Source organism: Parasteatoda tepidariorum, chromosome 11, assembly GCF_982258835.1.
Source record: "Parasteatoda tepidariorum strain Cologne lab strain chromosome 11, Ptep-v5.0, whole genome shotgun sequence".
NCBI lineage: Eukaryota > Metazoa > Arthropoda > Arachnida > Araneae > Theridiidae > Parasteatoda > Parasteatoda tepidariorum.
Genome location: NC_141765.1, coordinates 32,346,153 through 32,368,629, shown reverse-complemented (window position 1 = coordinate 32,368,629; position 22,477 = coordinate 32,346,153). Strand labels below are relative to the sequence as shown.

The 22,477-nt window shown below is 30.0% G+C and overlaps 2 protein-coding genes across 6 annotated transcripts in view; both read right to left on the bottom strand.

Moving 5' to 3' along the window:
• Positions 1 to 5,419, bottom strand: part of LOC107436980 (N-acetylneuraminate (7)9-O-acetyltransferase) — a 63,698-nt gene extending 58,279 nt beyond the window's left edge. Inside the window, exons 1-4 of one of the 2 annotated variants that reach the window (XM_043042142.3) lie at positions 5,165 to 5,419; positions 3,015 to 3,111; positions 1,235 to 1,424; positions 641 to 963 (exon numbers count right to left, since the gene is read on the bottom strand). In XM_043042142.3, the coding sequence (XP_042898076.1) occupies positions 641 to 963; positions 1,235 to 1,424; positions 3,015 to 3,111; positions 5,165 to 5,294 (740 nt within the window). In that variant the 5' untranslated portion in view covers positions 5,295 to 5,419. The remainder of the gene's footprint in view (positions 1 to 640; positions 964 to 1,234; positions 1,425 to 3,014; positions 3,112 to 5,164) is intronic. The other variant, XM_016048829.5, reaches the window with a different exon arrangement.
• An 8,560-nt stretch (positions 5,420 to 13,979) lies between these two features.
• Positions 13,980 to 22,477, bottom strand: part of LOC107436979 (major facilitator superfamily domain-containing protein 6-B) — a 28,689-nt gene continuing 20,191 nt past the window's right edge. For 3 of the 4 annotated variants that reach the window (XM_016048828.4, XM_016048826.4, XM_043042145.3), the window contains exon 4: positions 14,659 to 14,814. In XM_016048828.4, coding sequence (XP_015904314.2) covers positions 14,672 to 14,814 — 143 coding nt within the window. In that variant the 3' untranslated portion in view covers positions 14,659 to 14,671. Of the gene's footprint in view, positions 14,314 to 14,658; positions 14,815 to 22,477 lie in introns of those variants that run through there. The other variant, XM_016048827.5, reaches the window with a different exon arrangement.

Genomic DNA, 22,477 nt, shown 5'->3' with positions numbered 1-22,477 from the left:
CTGATGTGCTTAGTTCTATGCTATAATTGTCTTCTTTTTGCATACAAATTTGATGCTAAATTGCTCTAAAGTTGAAAATTTTGCTTAACTAATACTATTAGAGTTTTGGAGCAGTTTGGTAAAATTTTGAAAGAAAAAACGGTATTTCGGAGCAGGCAATAAATCAGTCTTTTAGTGATCTCACAAGTTCAGCTTTTATTGTGTCTCATCAGCTTCACCTGACACGGCGAATCTTAATTATCACACTAAAATTTTGAGAACCAGTTTTAGCCCTGGCTTATAGTCAATACATCTTCTCCATACACATCAAATAAATTTTTTCTTGCTTAAACAGCATTTTTACCTTATTGACAGTAAGAAAAATACATGCTGAAAATGCAGCTTTTCACTATCTATAGTTGAAAAGGAACCAACCAAAAATTACAGCGTAGCAATGAACTAACTTTTTCACAAGAAAGTTTTGCTATATCAGCTGTCAAATTACATGATGATTAGGAGGCTTAAATGTAAAGTTGGCTGTGAAAAAATATAATTAAGTCCTAGTTGGTAAAAAATCAAAACTATTTTCCAAACAACCCAGTAAAAAATTGGTAGGAAAATAGAAATTTAACTTAAGAATTAAAAGAAACTTTAAACTTACAATACATCCATAGCAGCTTTATTGTACATGTCAATTTGTTCATTTGTGATCATCTTTTTAGAAGGATCGAGCTTTTCTGTTTGTACAGGATCTTGTAAAACCCAAAGAATTTTTGTAGCAGGTGTTAAACTATTAAGGATTGGAACTAAATATGTTAAATTTCTTTCATAACCATAAAACATATCTATACTAGCATTACTTAATTTAATAGCCCACAGACCACTTCCTGTAACAATCAAAGAGGGTCGAGTACTGAAATCCTCTTGCCAAGGCTTATAAATATCGTACATTGTTTCATTTACCATGGGGCTCCAGATAAATTCCTAAAATTAAAGAAGCATAAGAAAAATATTGTAAATGAAAAAATAAAAGAAACTGAAAAGTTTTCTTTTAAGTGATAAACATTTTTAATAGATTGACTAGTTATAATTTAAATAATACAGTAGCTAATGTTTCATTACATTGTATATATATTCATATATTAAAATAATCTTGACTGCAAAAAAATATAGAAGCTGAAACTATGCATTAATATAAATACAATTAACTGAAAATTTTAATAATATAAAACAATAAATGTAAATAAAAACTTACAACATTAACTTTTAATTCTTCATCACTAAACTGTAAGTCATGATGCACATATTTATTTTCAACCACATACTTTGGATCAATCAGTGACACGAAACTATAAAATAGTTGACGAACTCTAGAATCTCCAATAAATACAATATATGTTTTTCCACCCCAGTAAGCTATGTATTGTAAACACATGCGGGAATCCCTAAAGTAGAAAGAAGAAATCTCATAGAATAAAAAGACATTCGCCTGTCAATAAAATCAAGCAATGAGTTTTAAATATGATGCAAGTTATAAAGATATATGTATAATAGTTGGATAAAATGTCATTCATTAGAGGCGATCAATTATTTGTAATAGTACTTAGATTCAGATCTTACAAATCCAATTTCTAAATCATGTGAATACGATTCCCCATGTGTAACTTTTAAATCAGGTAATTACAAAAATCGATGTTTGATACTAAAATCACGTGAATATGAAGTGCAATATTAGAAGATTCCAGCGTAGTTTCAAATATTAAAAGTCGTGAAAATCTGACAAACCAAAATAAATGAAATTGGCAGAAGAATTACATGTATGAAAATGTCCAATTAATGTGATTTAGCCAAAGTTTCAAAATGTAAATTTTATATTTCAATACTTTGCCAAAATTTAATTGGAGTACAATTCTTAATTAGCAGAAGTTCATGAATCAAGAGTCTTAAGATACACAGAATTCCACGAAATTCACAGAAAAATCACACACCCTACTCCTAGCTTTTAGACCTAGAAGGATGATACGAAAACCCTGCAATATAATCACCCCTGTTAAATGTATAATTCCAGGTATCCAAAATTTTTTAAATAATACATTAATGGTTAATAGTTTATAAGTTTCATATTTTATTAAAAATAAATATATCAGGATATTAAAAACAGCATAGAAATTGGTAGTTATAAATGCCAAAAAACACTTGAAACATCACTTGGATTTATAATAAAATTGGCAAAAATAATGCGAGTGAAAAAGTTATTATTCAAATTCTAAACTCGCACATCGTAATATGGTATAAAAAATATTTTGGGTTTTTGAAATCATATAGAATTTCGTAGCAATAACAGCTGAAAAAGTGATCGAGACATAAGTTAAACAATAAGTCAAGATTTATAATAAAATCTGTGCAAATTCAGAGCATCAAAAAGTTATAAAAAATTTGCAATTTAAAATTTTTCATTTTTCAAAAAAACAAAACAAATTATGTTCAGAAGCTCTCGCAGGACGCACATCAATAGTCGGGAGCCACAGGTAGTGCACCCCTAAGTTACTGCTTCTTGAAGGGGGTGCTTTCTCCTCCTCCCCAAAGGTATAAATTTTGAACGACAGGAAAAATTATGAATTACAGCTGAAAGAACAATCTGAAACTTCAAGACCACTTGGAAGAAATATGAGAGAAAACTTGTTGTGTCATTCTTAGTGAAGCGCTGCTCACGGAAGCATCGATAGCTTGTTGCCTTAAAACTTTTCCCTACTTTACTAAAAAATTTTAGAAAGTCCCTGATATTTCCAGAATCAATAAATTCCCTAATAATTTCAAGAATTTCCCTGTTGCTGGACACCCTGAAAGAATATTAATCAGTAAGTGAAAAAAACTGCAGCCATGGCTCATTAGAAAAAATTTAAGCTTATGCACTTACATTGATAAAAAGAAAACATATTTTGAAACTTCCACAGAAATGGAAATTTTAATAAAATTTTTTGAAATCAGGTAATAAAAATATTATTTAGATCAATAAGTAATAAAAAAAACATTACCCAGAGGAATAGGAGTGCATCATACATCCATATGGTTGCCAAACACTGAACCCTTGGAAACGGCCATCACTAAGCAGCCATTTACAGGAATCTATCCCTAGCAAGAAAAATAAATTCTTTGAATAATAAAAATAAAGGCATTTTTAAACATACAAGAAGAAGAAAAAAAATTTCTAGAGCATAGAATTAAGAAAATCAATGTGTTGGAAAAAATACAGTGCATCCTACACACATAAAAGCAACCCTGATTTCGTGCTGTAAGTTCAAAGCAAATCACTGAAAATGAAACATGCATAGCATAAATATTAACAAGTCTTCAGATTCGATTAAGCCCCCAAACCCATAAATTCATTTGAATCTTGAACAACAATCAAAACTAAAGAAGCCCCATTCTAGAGATAATATAGAAGCATAGATATAGAAGCATAGATATAGATAATATCGACGTAATACACTAGCAGAAATTTTTACATTTTGAGGGCACTTTTTAAAAATTAACAGGAATTTTCATATAATTTAAAAAATCAACTATCATGATATAGCAACCCCATGGGTTGAAAATAAGACACTATTAAAATTTAAGTGATTTAAAAATTTAACTTTGTGATTTGTTTTGACATGGAAAAAAGATTACGTATTGCAATTTGCATTCACACAATTGCATTTTTAGAATCCAATACAGTGATTCATGTTTGCATGATTTTAATATCAAACATCAATGTACATGATTTGTATTCACACATTTTTAAATTCAATATCACGATTCGTATTCACTCTTCATACATTTTTGAAATTCAATATTGCAATTTGCATTCTGGATATTTGAAAATCAAACATCATAATTTATGTTCATGTGATTTTAAAATCAACAATATACATTATACAACAATTAATATACAACAATTCGATTTCAAATATCAAACATTGCAATTTGTATTCACGGGATGTTAAAATCAAACATTGAGATTCCTATTTGTGCAATTTTAAAATCAATCATCGCGATTTGTATTGATGCAATTTTTAACTAGAACACCTCAATTCATATTCATGCAATTTCAGATGCATCATTTGAAGGCCTTTACAATTCAGATTAAAAACAATTATAAATAAATTATTTAAATTAACTCTTTTGGGTAAATCTATGGTGTAGGGTATAAAAAAATTAGAATAAACTTCTTTGAAAAATTATCCCATAAAATATAAGTTAAGTTTAAAATTATAAAATTTTTAAAGCAAATATTTGGTACATCATGATCTATCACAAAATAGTTTCATAAAAACTTAAAATAAGTTCAAATTAAATGGATTAAATTGTTGGTGTTGGACGTAAATCACACAAAAGCAAAAAATTATTATTCATTTATAAATTTTCTAAACTCTGCAAATTTATTTGTAATTTAAATGTAAACTTGAATGAATTTAGAAGCTGACATTGGAAATAAAAATTCTTGGCAGTTCTTAATTTTTTAAACAAGAGGTATAAATAATATGTAATGGTGAAAGCATGCCTAGTGGTGTTGACATAGGTAAAGAGTTCTGCTACGCGCTACTTTAAGCCCATTTCGATCGCCAATTATGCATTTTCTGTTTGATGTAAATCTTCAACGTAAAAAAAAATTAACAGATTTATATCAACAAAATTTTGCATGTATACATATAAATTTCAGTTCTTTAATGTATAGATAAAGGAGAAAACTTGATTAGTTCTCAGTACATTAAACTGAGTAAATTATATTGCTGCTTTTCTTCGATGCAAGTATTTGATCAGTTCAAATTAAAATCAGAGCTTAAATACATGCCTTATCTTTCTCAGAATTTTTTTTTTATTTGTATATCAGGAAGATTTACTTATAGTGATCTGCGCTGGGGAGTTTTATCTTAACTACGGCAAGGCCAACCTCTTGGCGACCTTTCTAAAAGGGTCGAGTTGCCGCATATAAAACAACGTAGTCCATCTCGGTTACCAACTGCGTGATAATCTAAGGACCACTTTCAAAAACAGACTACCCGGCTACGTGTTATACCCTTCGAGTTGGTCTCATTCTGTGATGCTTATTTTGGTTTGATGTGTGCTCGAAAATCGCAAGAACCTGGCGACAACTATAAAAACAAAAATTTACCTAGGAATACAAAAAAAAATAAATTTTTACCTGATGTCAAATGAAGTATACCATGATAAGCTATGAAACCAGTGACAATAAATAAAGCCAAAAACTTCGCATTTCTAGAATTTATATGCTTAGCGATTTCACGAGGATCGTGCACGTTCAACCACGTCATTTCATTCTCGTTTTCTGCTACATCCCGTAGACAATCCTCCCTTTATTTGTCAATAACACCGTAATACCATCACGATGTTATGTTGCCATCTTTAATTATTTCTTTATTTGTTTAAGAAATAAGGCTTCCTGCTGCCTATTTTTGCACTTTCTGAAACTCATCAGGCATAAGAAACATTAAACTTTAACAGATTTATGAATTGGTTTTACTAAAGCAGGATGATGCTTTCGCCACTAGGGAGCGCTGCAAGCTGTATGCCACTTATACTTCCGGGTTACTGTTTCCGGTGTATTTTAAAGCCATTTGGATCACAACGTGTTCATTGTGTTTTAAGATTCTTGCAAACGTGGTATTTTAATACTTATTACTAAACTTAATCTTGCCCTTCGAACAATATGCTAACACTAAAGTAAGAGGGTGCACAGCTTGCAACACGAACAAACAGTAATAAACAAATGGAAAGAGTCCAAATCAAGACTGTCAAAAAAGCGAGTTATTCAAAATCTAGCAACCATGCCACCTTTTCAACAATATATTTCTAAATAACTAAAACAAATTTTCACTTCAAACTCACCAGATTTACATAATAACATTAATATCTTATGAAATACTGCAAATTTGAGCTCAGAAATCATCTAATTTATTTCTTTTATTGAACACAAAATTATCCGTTTGAAAATATCGCCTCGCAGAATAACATGTAGCAAGCAGCTGCAAGCTTTCTAACCGGAACTAGAGCAGGCATACAGCTCGAGATTGTTATCGTTTACATTTCTACTGAAAACACCATCCATAAAAATTATTTTTGACACGCGTTTTCTAAAATTGAAGACCGATCACTCTGTATACCACACACTCGCGAGTGCAAATTCAGAGATGTAATTGAGAAACTGATTTTTGAAATATGCACTGATGGAAAAAAAACCCAGCACACACTAAATATTGATATTTCGGGAATTCGTTTGTCTGAGTATCAAATTTAATTGATTAAAAATTCAAGATCACAGGCTAATGCAATTAAGAGAAAAACCATTTCAAAAATGAAATACATTAGTCACCAGTGTAACCATCTGATTTTTGAATACAAGCTTGCAAACGGGCATGCATTATGTCATGCATATGCCGTATGTCATTTTGTGGGATGGAGTTCTATGCCTACTGCACTTGGTCATGTCATTCAGTACGGGGATAGCTGGTGCTGGTTGTGGATGTCGCTGAAGTCGTCCCATGATGTCTCATACGTGCTAAATTGGTAAAAGATATGCTGATTTTGAAGGCCAAGGCAATATGTCGACATTCTGTAGAGCATGTTGGATTAGAACAGCAGTGTGATGGCGAGCATTATCCTGTTGGATAATACCCAGTTGAATGCTGCTCATAAATGACATCAAAACAAATTCAATCACCAGGTTGACGTACCAATTTTCTGTCAGTTGCATTGAATTATCACGATAGTACTCCTGCTGTCATAGCAAATTGATCCTCAAACCATAAATCCAGGTGTAGGTCCAGCGTGTCTAGGTCGGAGACAGGTCGGTATTAGGCACTCACCTGGTCTCCTTCTAACCAATATACGGCTATCACTGGCGCCAAGGCAGAGCCGACTTTCATCAGAAAACGCCACTCTGTTATCCATTGACATCTAACTAGACACAACTCATGCCGTAAACTACAGTGGTTTGGAGTGAGTAGAAAGCAAGATACTGCCCTTACGGAAATTTAAGGTATATTTAAGGTAGATTTGAGGTATTTTTGAGGTATCAAGATTGATTTGAGGTACATTTGAGGTATATTTTAGGTTGCTGAGAAAACAGCAATAAAAATTATACCTCGTAAAGGTTGTAATTAAGGTGTACGAGGTTGTTTTATATATACTTCAGCTTATTTTCAGATTGTTTAAAATCAACTTCAAATCAACCAGGCTGATGAGGGGATTTTCAAAGTATACCAGGTTGATTTTCTGACACTTGTAAGAGAAGAGGTATTTTTAAGGTATGAAATTTTTTACCTTATTTCAACTGAAGAGAGTGAGGTATTTATTGAGGTATATGAAGTCATTTTATTTATACCTAAGCTTATTTTGAGGGTGTTTTAAATTCACTTCAAATCAACCAGACTGATAAGGTGATTTTTAAGGTATACGAGGTTGTTTTTCTTACACTTGTAACAAAAGAGGTATTTTATGAGGTATAAAAAAACAACCTTATTTCAACTAACGAGAGTGAAGTATTTATTGAGGTGTATGAAGTCATTTTATTTATACCTAAGCTTGTTTTAAGGTTGTTTAAAGTACACTTCATATTAACTAGCTCAATTCCCAGAGTTCCATGCGAGCAGGCAAATGCCGTGTGTGCTGACAATCGAAAGTCTATTCGAAATTCTGTAGGTGGGCTTGACATTTATTAATTTAGTTTTATCACTTTTAATCAAATAAGCTTCTATTTTCAAACTTAAATTTTATTATTTTTGTTTTAAATACACGTCCTGACCTTAAATAATTTAAGTTGGAGGATATTCTTAGAGGCTATCGTTGTAGGCTTAACAATAAGAGAGAACAATCGAAATATTTCTCGTCATTGTTTAGGGTAACGTTACTGGTGAATCGTTACAGCAGGTTATGCACAGTATATTTTATTGTTTGTAATTTATTCAAATAGAACTATTCTTTTTATTGTGCTTAAATGTATATGTTTTAACGTAGCAGTATGCAAGCTGATTAATTGAGTAAAATGTTCATAATTTCTCTTGTAAATAAATCATTGAAAATTGAAAGATTTTTAAAATAGCAATTTTGCTTTGAAATTCTATTATAGTGTATGATAATCGCTTTGATATCTGTTGCAAAGTTTATATTGTTTATATATATACAAAATATAAACTTTATATATATATATATATATATATATATATATATATATATATATATATATATATATATATATATATATATATATATATATATATATATATATATATATATATATATATATATATATATATATATATATATATATATATATATATATATAATTTTTTTTTTAAATGCGGGCACTTGGAACTATTGTCCATTGGCCACAGAAAGTGCCAGAACTGCTAACTCTCTTTTCGTTACCCAGTGGTAGCTACGAGGATTGAATTGAAATGGCAGAAGAGTAATACTATTTATCTGAAAAAGAAAAGTACTTTCATCCAGTTAATTTAAATAATAAAAAAAACAATTTCTAATATTTTAATATTTCAAAACCTGCCACGATTATTGTAAATATAACTTTCTTACTAATTCGTATATTTTTTTCTTTTAGGTTCCAATAATTACAAGTTTCAACATGTAGACTGAAACAGTATTTAAAATAATTTTGTTGGTTTGTAAAAAAAATAAAATTTTAGCTTTAAATAAAAGCAATTTGAATTGCAGCTGACTAATTGTTTAAATTTGTAGTTTTATAGCTTTAAAAATTCAAGCACCTTAGGCAACTATCTTCTAAAAATACGAGTATGAGTTCCCATAAATAATTTTTACTAACAGTAGAATTTGGATAAGTGTTATTTTAAGATGATATAATTCAATCTATTAAAATTATAGAAGAATTATGCATTTGAAACTTTCTTTTGTAACTTAACAAAAAAAGCAATTACTGCCGAAGGTTTAATATTAAGAACTTCAGGTTGATAAATGATCTCTACTAGTGAAAAAATTTAATGATATACATTATTCTTCATATAATATATATAATATCTTTATATATATTAAATTTTTTATATAGTGATTCCAAAAATTAATAAACTAGGTGGTCCGTGTAACACCTCACCTTCGTAAGTGCTAAAAAATTTTTAGGTTGAACTACATAAGCCTGAAGTGCAAAATGTCGCATCTTTGGTTGATAAATTAATACTTCTAAAAATACAAAAATATAAACTTGAGGTTACGAAATAATCACTTAAGGTAGAACATGGAACACATGGCGTTAATAAAAAATAACCTTTCCAAGTGCTGAAAATACACTTCAGGTTGATTTATAACAACCAGAATTGTAAAATGGCACTCCTTAGGTTGAAAAATATATACCTCTACACTACAAGCATAAAATTATATACCTGAGGTTGAAAAATAATTACCTGAGGTAGAACAAAATGCATCTGAGGTTGATTTAAAATAACCTGAAGTGTAAAATGACACACCATAGGTTGAAAAATATATACCTCTACAAACATAAAATTAGATACCTGAGGTTGAAAAATAATTACCTGAGGTAGAACAAAATACACCTGAGGTTGATTTATAATAACCTGAAGTGTAAAATGACACACCTTAGGTTGTTGAATAAATACTTCCACAAGTGTAAAAAAATATACTTCAGGCTGATAAGTAATAGCCTAAGGTTGAAAATGAAACACTTTAAAGTAATAAATATCTACCTCTCCACAGATGTAATAATAAACACCTCAGGTTGAAACATATATACCTCTGGAGATATATTTAAGGTATATTTGAGGTTGATTTTGAGGTATTCATTTGCTCCCTTTTCAACCTTATCGACGTATTTAAATAACAACCTCCTTTATACCCTTAAAATATACCTTGTTTATACCTCATTTATACCTCGATTTTTTCATAAGGGAGGACCTCTCGCTCGCGGAGCTGTACTTCAAAGTAGCCGATTTGTAACAGTTTGTTGTGTCACTGCAGTGCCAGCTGCAGCTTGAAATTCTGATGCAGATGCAATACGGAGAGCCAAAGCCATACGCTCTACACGGTGGTTTTCCCTCTCACTAATGCCGCGTGGCTGTTCAGAACTCAGTCATCTTGATGCAGTAGCTTCGTTTGACCACTGCTGACCACAGTGCTGACGTAAAATATCCTCAGTGGTAGATGGATCATGGGTTAGACTGCCCTTGCTGTCAGTCTAACCGTGGGAGGTCTTCGTGGCTTTCCTCTCTAAGTAACGCAAATGAGGGTTAATTCCATCAAAAAGTCCTCCAAGAAGGCAAATTTCCCCCAATACTTGATCCAGGAGCTCCCTTGTCTTCTGGAGTGGGTTCAAAATTACAAGGCTACGGAGTTTTACAGTCGTCAACCCTAAATTGGGTCGGCGGTTCAACGACAGTAATAAAATATAAAATTAAATAAAATTATTCACAGTGGATAGCTTTCTCCCCAGCCTTTCTGCAATATCTTGGGGAAAAATACACCTTCTCGTAGTCCTATTACACGACCACGTTCAAAGTCAGTGAGATGTTGATAATAGTTTCTTCGGATTTTTAAGGGCTTTCTTGACTAACAGCAACTCACTATGCTGAAATCTAACGGAAAATAACGCTCACAAACTGTAGAACACATATTTAAAGCAACCCTGATTTGCTTGTTCACAGTGGCGTTACTAGCGCCAAACTTATGTGACAAGAGCGAAATTTGAAGTGATGGTTGGTCGAGTAAGGTTAATCACAGATAGCACTAAGCATTAAAATTCGCAGTAAGATTTCAGGGTTACTACTTCCGATTGATTTTTATCCCTAAGCTTGGTAAAACACGCCATTCAATAATATTATACTTGTAGTATTCGCAATATTACGCGTTGTTTCTATTTAATTTTCAACGAAACAAATAACAAATGGATTCAGAAGACCCCACAAGCATGCTATGGTGCTGCTCAGAATAATATCTGGCAATATTTTTCCCAATTCTAGCCAAATAAAGGATAACACCCAAAATGTAGCAAATCTTACACTTTATTTATATTAATTTTCTTAAATTTGTCTTAAGCTCACGATCTGTTAGAATTTATAAATTGCAGAAAACCTTTATGAATGGTGAAATTTTGCGCAAATTTGAACAAAAATCACAATAATAAAACTTCCTGGAATATTTAAGCTTAAGCTTGTTCTTACATCGCCTCGCTTAAGCTATAACAATTGTTCACACAACTCCTCGTAAGCATAACATAAGCGGAGGGATACACTCGAACTTTTCTAAACGTCATCCGGTTTGGGGGAGTTTGTCATCGTTTCAGACAACCATCTACAACAAGAACTAGCTTAACCAAATTTAGTTTATCTAGCACAACTTCTTTTCTGTTGGGAATTTTCTTTTTTCATTAGCGTATTTACTCACGAAAAACTCATCAATCAGATTCTTGCTGACATTTGCGATTTTTTTTTTTAGCTGATATGGTCCTTCAATAATTACTAAAAGTATTTTGCTTTCATAGGGATCGTTCTCACAGCATTTTGTTTTACTATATATGCGCGCAGTGATTTTTCAATAAAAGAAAAAAATAATTTTAAAATAAATAAATAATAGCATCTTCCACTAATTGAGCACATACTGATTTAAAAAATTTATGTTTTACTCAGAAATATAATTTTTTTCAAATGTATCGTGTATCAAATAATTTAATACTCTCTGAGAATTTTGCGAAAACTTTATAAAGATTACAGAGCATCGTTTTCGAGTATGTGTTCCGGCGAAAAACGTACGATTTTTTAAATATAAATGTTACGAACATGTTTATTAATAATAACCGGCTGCTATTAATAATAAACAAGTATTTTAGCAAATGTCTTGCGGCTATGCACATTAATCACACTAAGTGGTTATTATTAACAATTCTCATTGAAGTTTGGTAAGTGAAATTAATTAGGCATAATTTAGTAAAACTTCAACTCAAACGTAATTTTTATATGCCTATGTGCGATGATTATAAACCTGCTTTGTAGAGTTAAAAAAAGGACTACATGAAATGCGTATTTTCACTTAAGTTTAAATTAAAAAAGAAATTTTTAAAAATTCAATCTTATTATCATGTCTATTGATAATGGATAATTTTTGAAATTTTCAGTTCACAAATTTTAATGTCATTAAAAAAGATAAATAAAAATATTAGCGTGTAGAAAATGGTTATTATTAACAATCAGATCAGTCGAAGTTGTCATTGTACGGTTAACCTACACTGATGTTTTGTAAGGTTAAGTGCCACTGCCCGTTATATCCCAGCACTAATGTTTTTTTCCTTCTTTTTTTAAGTTAAGGGCCACTGTCCGGTATACTTTGTCACAGTATATCCTACACTAATGCGTTTCTTTATGTTAAGTGCTTTAAAAAACAAACAAGTAAAAATAAGAGGAAATAATTAAAGCACACAAGTATTCATATAACTTATGAGCAGTGCGGACGTCCGCATCTAAAGTAGACAAGAAACTGACATTGTCTAGCCGGTTGCACAGGAAATTAACATGAGTATTAGAAACTCTAGCCAAATACATTAAAAAATTATTACACTAGTCAAATTTCATATGTAATTATTGCAATTATTAATAATAACCTGTAAATGAGATAAATTTTAATCGATTTTTTACTTTAGCTTCATTTTGAATAACATAGTGAAGATGATATTCCAAAGAGGGATACAAATTTTCGAAGAATTCTTTCAAAGATGACAACTGGACAGGTGTTGAGTTCTTAAAAATAGTCTGTAGCAAAGATGAAATCGTTAGTAAAACTTCCTGCACGAGTCACTCCTCACACAGATGAGGGAAAAAAAGAAATCATATAAGAAATCTTGGAAGTTCATAAATACACAGTTATTATTTGGAACAATTTAAAAGCATCAGAAACATCTACAGATTTAATTGATGACTGATCAAGTAACTTTATGTAAATATATGCAATATTATAAGTATAATTGAATGAAATTTTTATTTATTTATCTTTTTATTTATTTATTTTTGAAACATTGAGGATAAAAATCTTTAAAATATAATCAAAAAAAGTAATGCAAATAATGAAAAATTATGGATATAAATAAATAATGGAAAAAATATTATCACGTCCTTACAAAAACCTGCAGCTCACGCGCAACTCATAAAAAGGTGAAACATATGCGAGAGTTACGTTAATTTTTAATTTATATTAAGCAGCGTCGAAGTATAATCGGTTGAAGAAAATCATTGTAACTCCTAATTTGTTTAAAACTGTATAATAGATTAGAATTTTTTTTCTCACAATACTATTAATGTAATATCACGATAAGTGTATAACAAATTTGAAATATTTTGAGTCGATAGTATTGAAGCAGCAAGACAAATAGCTGCTAAGTCATTTTTCACGAAATCTTTCTTGAAGTACTTATGTTGAAAATTCAATCGCACGGCAAAAATAATCTCGTGCAGTCTTGTTTTGAGAATTTTTAACGTTTTACAATAAGAATTTCAAATAAGGATTAAGAAATTAAGTACTTTATAAGCTTAATGTGTTATTTATTTATTTTTAAACAAAAATTTGTGTTTTGTGGGAATTACTAAATGTGCGTTTTATCATAAAATTCTCTATGAGAAAAAAAAATTATCAATATAATTATTTTTAATAAGTAATAAGTATAATAGTAAAATCAACAGAACAGAACAGTTAAAATAAAAGCCATTACATTGTTATATTTTTTACAAACTAAATAATAAAGTTTTAATAAAATAATAAATAAAATAATATTTTAGGAACAGTTAACTCGACATATGTCATCATTATTATACTTGTAGTGTTAACAATGTAACACTTTCTTTCAATTTAAATTTCAGCGAAGCAAACAACAAATGAATTCGGAATACTCCGGATGCTTCCGGAGTATTCCGAATTCATTTGTTGTAACGGCGATATTTCACTCAAATATAGCCAAATAAGGGATAACACTCAAAACATGGCAAACCCTACACTTTATTCATGTTGTGATATTCATTTTCTTAAATTTATTTTAGGCTCACAACCTGTTAGAATTTATAAATTACAGAAAACTGAAATAAAATGAAAATTTGACAAGTTCTCAAATTTCCTCTCTTCCATTCCTCTATTAGTAAGACAGTAAATGTGGACCGACGACGTCGCAACAAGAAGTCTGCACGTTCTTAAATATCTATATTTTCTGGTTTTCTTTCTTCCTCACTTATATATGAAATCATATCTTGGATCAAACTGTGGAATCTCCTTAAACAAGCGACAACCTCTTAGTTTTTACTTTCTACTTGAATCTGTCTGCAAGAAAGAGTTTTACTAAAATCAGGCTCTTTTCATTTTTAATTATTCAAAAATTTTCAAGATCATGTTTGGCTGTATGATGGTGATCTTCTTACAGTAATTAATAGCTGCCAAGGATCAGCACCCTGAATCACTCTTTTCCTTTCAAAATAAAGACGTCAATTTAATATTTTAATATTTTTAAAAAAATTATAAAATATGGGAAATTTTAACGTTCGTCCATTGAGGAAATTTGTTACTACAAATACAGCGTTGCTGTATATATTTAAAATAATTTATGTAAGTGAATTTAATGAATGTTGCTAAGCTTTTGCACTTTGGTGATCTAAGAAAATAGAAAAATTTTAAATTGTTTTTATTGATTTACAGTTTTTAAATTATTTACAATAAGACTAACTAAACTACATAGAATAGACAGAATTCCAGCTGACAAAAATGTTGTACTTGCTCCAAAATACCGGATACCAATACCTCCCAGTAAACTCCCTGTTGCAACTCCTGAAAAATTGTGAATATATAAGTAATTAGTAAAATTAAATATAGTAATTAGTAAAATTTTGGGGACCTCCCAGCAGACCGAGCTGTTTCGCCAAAAGCTGAAAGCGTAAGGATGCTAGTTTGCAATCCGATACAACTCTGGATGCCTCTGTGTAATATTCTTCACTAATTTGTACAATCTGTTCACCAACTTGACAAGGGTGCACTTTATAATGAGTATACAAACCTGCATAAGGGTTCGTAAAAATAAATATAAAAAAAAATTACTGACAGAAAGTGTTTTGCATATTATACCATCCTAATTATATTTCAAATTGCAATTTATCCTACAATGTTTGAAAAATAGCGAAAACTATTTAGGTTATATATATATATATATATATATATATATATATATATATATATATATATATATATATGTAATACAAAAATAATAAATACTTTTGTATTAATAAAAGAATTAAAACTCTTTCGGTTTCATAAAATGTCTTTGTTAAAGAATAAGGTAAAGAGATTCTATTTTGGGAATTCAAGGCTGAAAACATACCATTGAAATATAAATAGATTTATATTTCAAAGGAAGAGTTATTTATAGAATCGTGTCCTTTTTCACTACCATATAAGGAAGCAGAAATGATTTTCCTTAATGCGTAAGGATACAAGGAATGTACGAATGTGCCTTTTTACTTCAAATCTAGTGTTGGTATAAAACCTAAGAACGCATTGTTTTGCGTGTCCTTTTCATCATATTGTGATCCTGAGAAGCTGTGCCGGAATTGTCCGGAGTCTTGTCCATTCCCCTCCCGTAGGGAGCTTGGACGGCAACTGTTAGCAATACCAGCCTACATTTAATAAACCTGTTTAGAACGTCTGATGGCTTATGACTGCAATTATTTCAAGCTAAATACAACACTAATAACAGGGTTGGAGCCCTGTTATTACACACACACACACATATATATATATATATATATATATATATGTAGTATCTACAATACTAGCTTAATAAAATTAAAAGGATCTTTTGAGACTAAACTCAAACAGAAATATATCTATCTGCAGATAAGCTTATCTGGTCTCTGAGAACATTAAATTTCGCTTTCACATACTTAACTTGGCTCTTCGCGTATACATTTAGTCCCGTTGAATAGCGATGAAATCTTTATTTATAAAATGAATCCACCCCGCACAATAAGAAGCCAAATTCCCATGAAAATCAAGACTATGTTGAGATATTAATTCATCTCCATCTGGTCTTCAGATGTTACAGAACGCCGGTCCTAACAAAGAAGATATAAAAAATGGTCTGGATTATTTGGGTCACATGACATGAAGGAAATTATATGTAACACGTAAAAAAGTGTACACTTATATTTTAGAAATGGAAGGATAAAGATGTGTCTCGGAGCTTTGCTCCAATTGTATATAAATTGTAAATAGATTCCTTATTCTTAATCTCAATAAAAGCATAGAAAATGCATTATGTTGTCGTCCTTATATAAAGGATATTAAAAATATTAAAATATGACTGCGAAAATTGGAATCAACAAAATAATGATTCATGAATGAAAGCGACGGCTAAAGAGTTTACGAGGAAAATAGAGGAGGAGCACCACACACGCACGCACGCACGCACGCACACACGCACACACACACACACACACACACACACACACACATATATATATATATATATATAAACTAAATAATTTTCGCTATTATGTTCAAAAATGGCAAACGATATTTAGGTTTTCTTTACAAAATTGCATTAAGGAGCATAATAAAATTTTAACATTTTAGATACAGTGACAACTCCGAAGAACATATATAGATTACTCTGAGTTTCAGCATATAAATAAATAACAAGTAACTTTTTTCAATGATTGTGCGGTTCTCCTGCAGAGAAATTGTAATGGTAATAAAAACTATTTTCCAAGCATAACGTTTTGGTAGTTTTATATGGTAAGTTTATTTAATGTGGAGGTATGTACATTAAATAAAGTTCTATAAAAATATAATTTGGAAATAAAAACCTCGAAAAACCTAGTTGATTAGTGGATGCGTATGACAAGAGGAGGTGGCCGACTAATGACTAAACCTAGTATTCAATACTGGAGAGCATGTAGACATGCACATCAATTCGTAGTTTTTGTGGAAATAAGTTAAATTTTTCCTTCGATTTTTGCTTAATGACAGCTGAATGGAAAACGCCGGGATAGCTTGTTTAGTAGGACGTTGAGTTCGTGCTCGTGAGAACAAAAGTTCGAATTTCGCAGGCAGAAGAATATCCGTTCATTAAAGGGTGACTGGTGCACGTTAAATCTGTCAGTGTCTCAAAGACCTCCAAGTTCTCGTAACAAACCAATACCTCTGGGAGTACTGAATTGGAAATTCATCGTTCTCTGGTTTAGGTCGAAATTACGATATGTGGATGAATGAATGGAATATGATTGGATACGCCTTGTAAAACGGGCTATGACGTGTGTGTGGCAAAAGTCGTATTATTGGCTATAGATGGAGGCCCAGAAAAAAGAGAAACGAACTATCTGCCTTAAAAGTTCGCGTGATTTTAAGCAGGTTTGCTGGTATTGGCGAGTAACATAAGTAAGAACATCAATGAAAAACTACGATAAACCTTATTCCCATAGTTGTAAGTGCTGTGGTCAAAAACAGAACACACCGGAATGAGTAAATTCAATTACCACTCACGAATATCAAGAGCGACAGTTTGAAGGTTCAATTATCTCTAGCAATTGGCAAAATGTGGAAAAGGATTGTTATAGGTTCATGTTTTATTTTTAAAAACAATGAAAAAAAATGTCAGAAAGAAATGCAATATCGAACAATCTATGACCCGTGACGATTTGTTTTACATAAATCCTTGAAAAATAATATAATATTATCAAAAATAGCGAACACAAGTATTCTTAATAAACAGTCACTCATATTTTATATTTACTAAGAATTTTTATTTCATATTTTATCTATTCATAGAATTTTTGCAATAAAAATTTTATAATTTATCATGATTATTAAATCGTAATTGTTCTAGGTTGTTGGTTAACAATATTTTTAAAGATGTAATTTTCTTAAATTGATAAATACTTGAATTTTTTGCTAAAAACAGTTGAATGATGAAGATTGAAACACTAAAGGAAAATCATAGGTCAAAAACTATATATATATATATATATATATATATATATATATATATATATATATATATATATATATATATATATATATATATATATATATATATATATATATATATATATATATATATATATATATATATATATATATATATATATATATATATATATATATATGTAAAATAATGCAGTCGGACCGAGCAGGAAAACAGACACAGGATTTTAATTAAATCAGAGTAACTTTTATTTGATCATTCTTAGTTGAGTGGGAGCGAAAAAGTGATGTTTACTCCATCAGCAAACAGTCTTTCTGGTAGGGAAAATCTTGCAAAAAATCCTAAAATGCCTCTATTTAGGGAAAAGAGGGACTTCTCAGAAATTACTATTAGTTAATTAAATAGATCACGCGATTCTCACGAAGCTTAAAAAGAAAAATATCTTTATTTAAATTTATGTATAGTTGGCTAAAAATAGATTTAGAAACAGGATGTGGTTTTTTAAAAGTATCATAAAGTGCTTCGATTTGAAGAATTAAGTAGTAATAAATTAGGAGTTGTTTTATAACGAAGAAACTAACATAAAAAGATTAATTGAAGCTTTTTATGTTACATCCCCCCTCGCCGAAAAATTTTTAACTACTATCAAAAATTTTAAAATTTATCTTTTTGGAAAACTTTCCCTATGATGACACAATTAAAATAAAAAAAAATCAAATTGTATTTTTAACAAGATTTCAAAGTAATAGGAATTATAAAAAATACATATAAGTACACAATATAAAAAAAATTTCATGAAAGTCTCGAGGAAAAAAATTGAAGTAGCGCTACCATCAAAATGAAGTGTTAGATCTTCATTTTCAATAGTTTTTTGTGATTTAAGTTTTTTCAGTCCTTTTTGAAAATCACTGTAAATAAAGTTATTACTCATACTAACACAATTAAAATAAACTTTCACTATAAAAAAATTTATAAAAACTTTCTTTAAAATGTAAATATTCAAAAACATGAAAATACAAGTGATATGAGATATACAAATACAAATTGACACTTTTTCCAAAAAAATTTTTCTTCAGGATTTGTACATCTTGAAAATAAAATGTATAAAAAAAATTTGACACAATGGTCTTTAATCTGAAATTTAGGATTTCAGTGTTGTTAGGGGAAAATTTTTGCTGGATTAGGGGCTGTATTCCCCAAATGGAGGAAAACAGTCCCTAGTCTCAACAATGATGTGCTGGAAGATCCTAGTTTCAATAGATGCTTAAGTTTAAATTTTTTTGGTTTTCACCACAGAGAGAAACTACCATCGCCCCATATCCTTTTAGATTGGGTAAACATTGAACTTGAAGAAGAAAATTTGAAAGGTCGGATTTTCCAGAAAAAAGGGGACCACATGTTCATTGAACCATGTGTAATGTTGTCATATTCGGTGTTTTTAATTTTATTTTAACAATGAAAAATCATTAAATTTAATATAAAATATAGTCAATTCCTTTTAAATAATTACATGTTTTTTATTCGTGACATAATTTAAGTTTGTCAGGTGGGTGGTACCTTCGCAATTTTGATACATGAACTATTTCTGTATTTTCTTTATTATGAATATTCTTTTTATTTATTTTATAATTAACATCAGAAATTTTTTCAAGAATTATATATGGACCGGAAAAAGTTGGGGTAAGTTTCCTAGTATTGGGGTATTTAAAATCTTCATACATTACAGTATCATTTGGGGAAAATTCAATATGAGTGAATCTTGCATCATAATAAATTTTATTTTTTTCATGATATTGTTTAGTTCTTTCAACTGCAATTTTCCTTGCTTCTTCTATTGGTGGAAAAATTTCTTCAGATAAAGGATGATTAAATGGGAGAGTGCCAAACATTAAATAAGCTGGTGGGAATTTAGTTACTGAATGTGGAGTTAAATTATATTCTTCAGTTACTTCTTTTAATAATTTAGGCCAAGGAATTTTTTTAGAAGAATCATTAATTTTACATTTTAAACGTGTTACAATGGTTTGTCCTAAACGTTCAACTTTTCCATTAGTTTCAGGTCTATGGGCTGTAGTTAACAATTGTTTGATTTTGCTATGTTTAAGAAATTTTTTAAAGTGGGAAGAAGTAAACGCGGCATTTCTATCACTCAAAATACTTTTAGGGGTTTGAATTTGAAAAATTTGGTGCAAAAAATTAACATAGGTTTCTGTAGTTATTGATTTCGATGCAAAAGACCACATATATCGAGTGTGATGATCAATTACTAAAGTTAAATATTTTTTGGTAGAGTTGTAATAATTAAAACCACCTACACTATCGATTGCAATTATTTCAAATGGTTTGTCAACTGGGGGCATTTCCTGAAGTAACCCAAATCTTTTCTGTCTAGGTTTTTTATTAATTTGACAAGTATGACAATGTTTGTTAAAATTTGCTATGCCCAAAGTAATATTTTCCCAATAGTAAACAGGAGTAAGTAAATTAATAGTTTTTTGAATTCCGGGATGGCCAAATTTTTTATGAGTAATTTCAAGTAATTTATGCCTCAAAGAAAATGGAACAACAATTTTGGTAAAACCCTTTTTACGTATACACAAAACATTATCCATTTTAATAAAATTTCCAGTTAAATTATCATTTTGTTGGGCTTCGCGAATTTCATCTAATTGCAATAGATGTGAAAAATGGCTTACATTATTTAAATCAACATTACTTTTGTGTTCAATATTGTCAGGAATATCACGGGATAACATGTCTGCCTCAAAGTTTAAGGTGCCTTTTGTGTATTTTATATCATAATCATACACACTTAATAGTAAAGACCATCGGAACAATCTACCTTTGAGAATTTTAACATTTTTTAACCAAACTAAAGCCGCATGATCTGTATGTATGGTAAATTTATTTCCAAATAAATAATGATAAAATTTGTTTAATGCATCAACAATAGCAAGACATTCCAGTTCTGTGATTGCATAATTTTTCTCATAGTCTCTAAGAGAACGAGAATGGAATGCTATTGGATGTAAGACACCTGAAACATCTGGTTGTTTCAAAATTGCTCCAACACCACTTTGACTTGCATCAACAAAAATATGACATGGTAACTTAGGGTTAAATATTTTCAAAATTGGTTTACAAACTAAAGCATTTTTTAAAAATTCGAATGCTTCTTGACATTTGGGAGTCCAACACCAGGGTGTATTTTTTTTTAAGAGATTATTTAATGGTGCTCTAATTTTAGCATAATTATTTATAAATTTATTATACGCATTTATTGAACCTAAAAATCGTTGAAGACATTTAACATTAGTTGGAGGTTTCAAGTTTTTAATTGCTTCAATGTTGTTGTTATCAGGAGTTACTACACCATTAGATATTTCATATCCCAAAAATTGAATTTTAGTTTGCAAAAAAGAACATTTAGAAGCTTTTAATTTTAAGTTTTCAAATCTACATATTTCAAAAATTTCCTTTAGATGATTTAAATGTTCTTCAAATTTATTAGAATAAATTATGATATCATCAAAATAATTAGTAGCAAATGAAACTTTATATTTAGTGAGTATTCTACGTATTGTTCTTTGAAAAATACTAGGGGCATTCTTCCACCCAAATGGCAATCTTAACCATTCGTTTAACCCACTATTGGTGACAAAAGCAAGTTTTTCAGTGTCCTCAGGGTTGATTGGAATTTGCCAATAACCACTTACCATATCTAGCCTACTAAAATAAACACTGTTCCCTAATTTATCTATGAGAGTTTCTATAAGAGGTAATGGTTCTGCATCCGATTTAGTAATTTGATTTAATTTTCTGAAGTCTATACACAATCTACTTTTTTTATTTTCATCTTTTTTATAAGCTAGAGTTACTGGAGCAGAATAGGGAGAAGAGCTTTCTTTAATTATATTATGCTTTAACAATTCTTCAATTTGTTTATCTATTTCCCCTTGTTGTTTTGGGGAAGTTTTGTATGCTCGTAAGGATACTGGTAAGTCTGATGTTAATCTTACCCTTTGAGGTTCAATTCTTATTGTCCCTACATCATATATATCTTTAGCAAAAATATCTGAAAAATCTTCTAAAATTTCCTGAAGTTGGGAATTTTTTTCATCATCTTGAATTTGCATAATCCCATCAACATGATTTTGACAATGTTGCGCACCATTATCACATTTAGTCTCAAGAACATTTGAAAATTCAAGATTATTTTCAGTTTTGCTATTTAAATCTTTATTTCTTATCCCATTTTTCTTATTTTTCCTTAAATTCACTTTGTTTACATTTTTATCTTTGTTTATTCTCACGTCCAAAATTTTATTTTCCATAACAAATTCTTCCTTTTGTTTATTATTATTTGATTTAACATTTTTTCTCTTATTTCTACTTTTCTTATTTTTATTCTTAGCTTTATTTTCTCTATTGGTATTTTTGTTGCAATCATTAACCTGGATTTCAGGAGAAATGTGTAAAGACAAGTTGCTTTTATAATCCGAAAAAGTGATC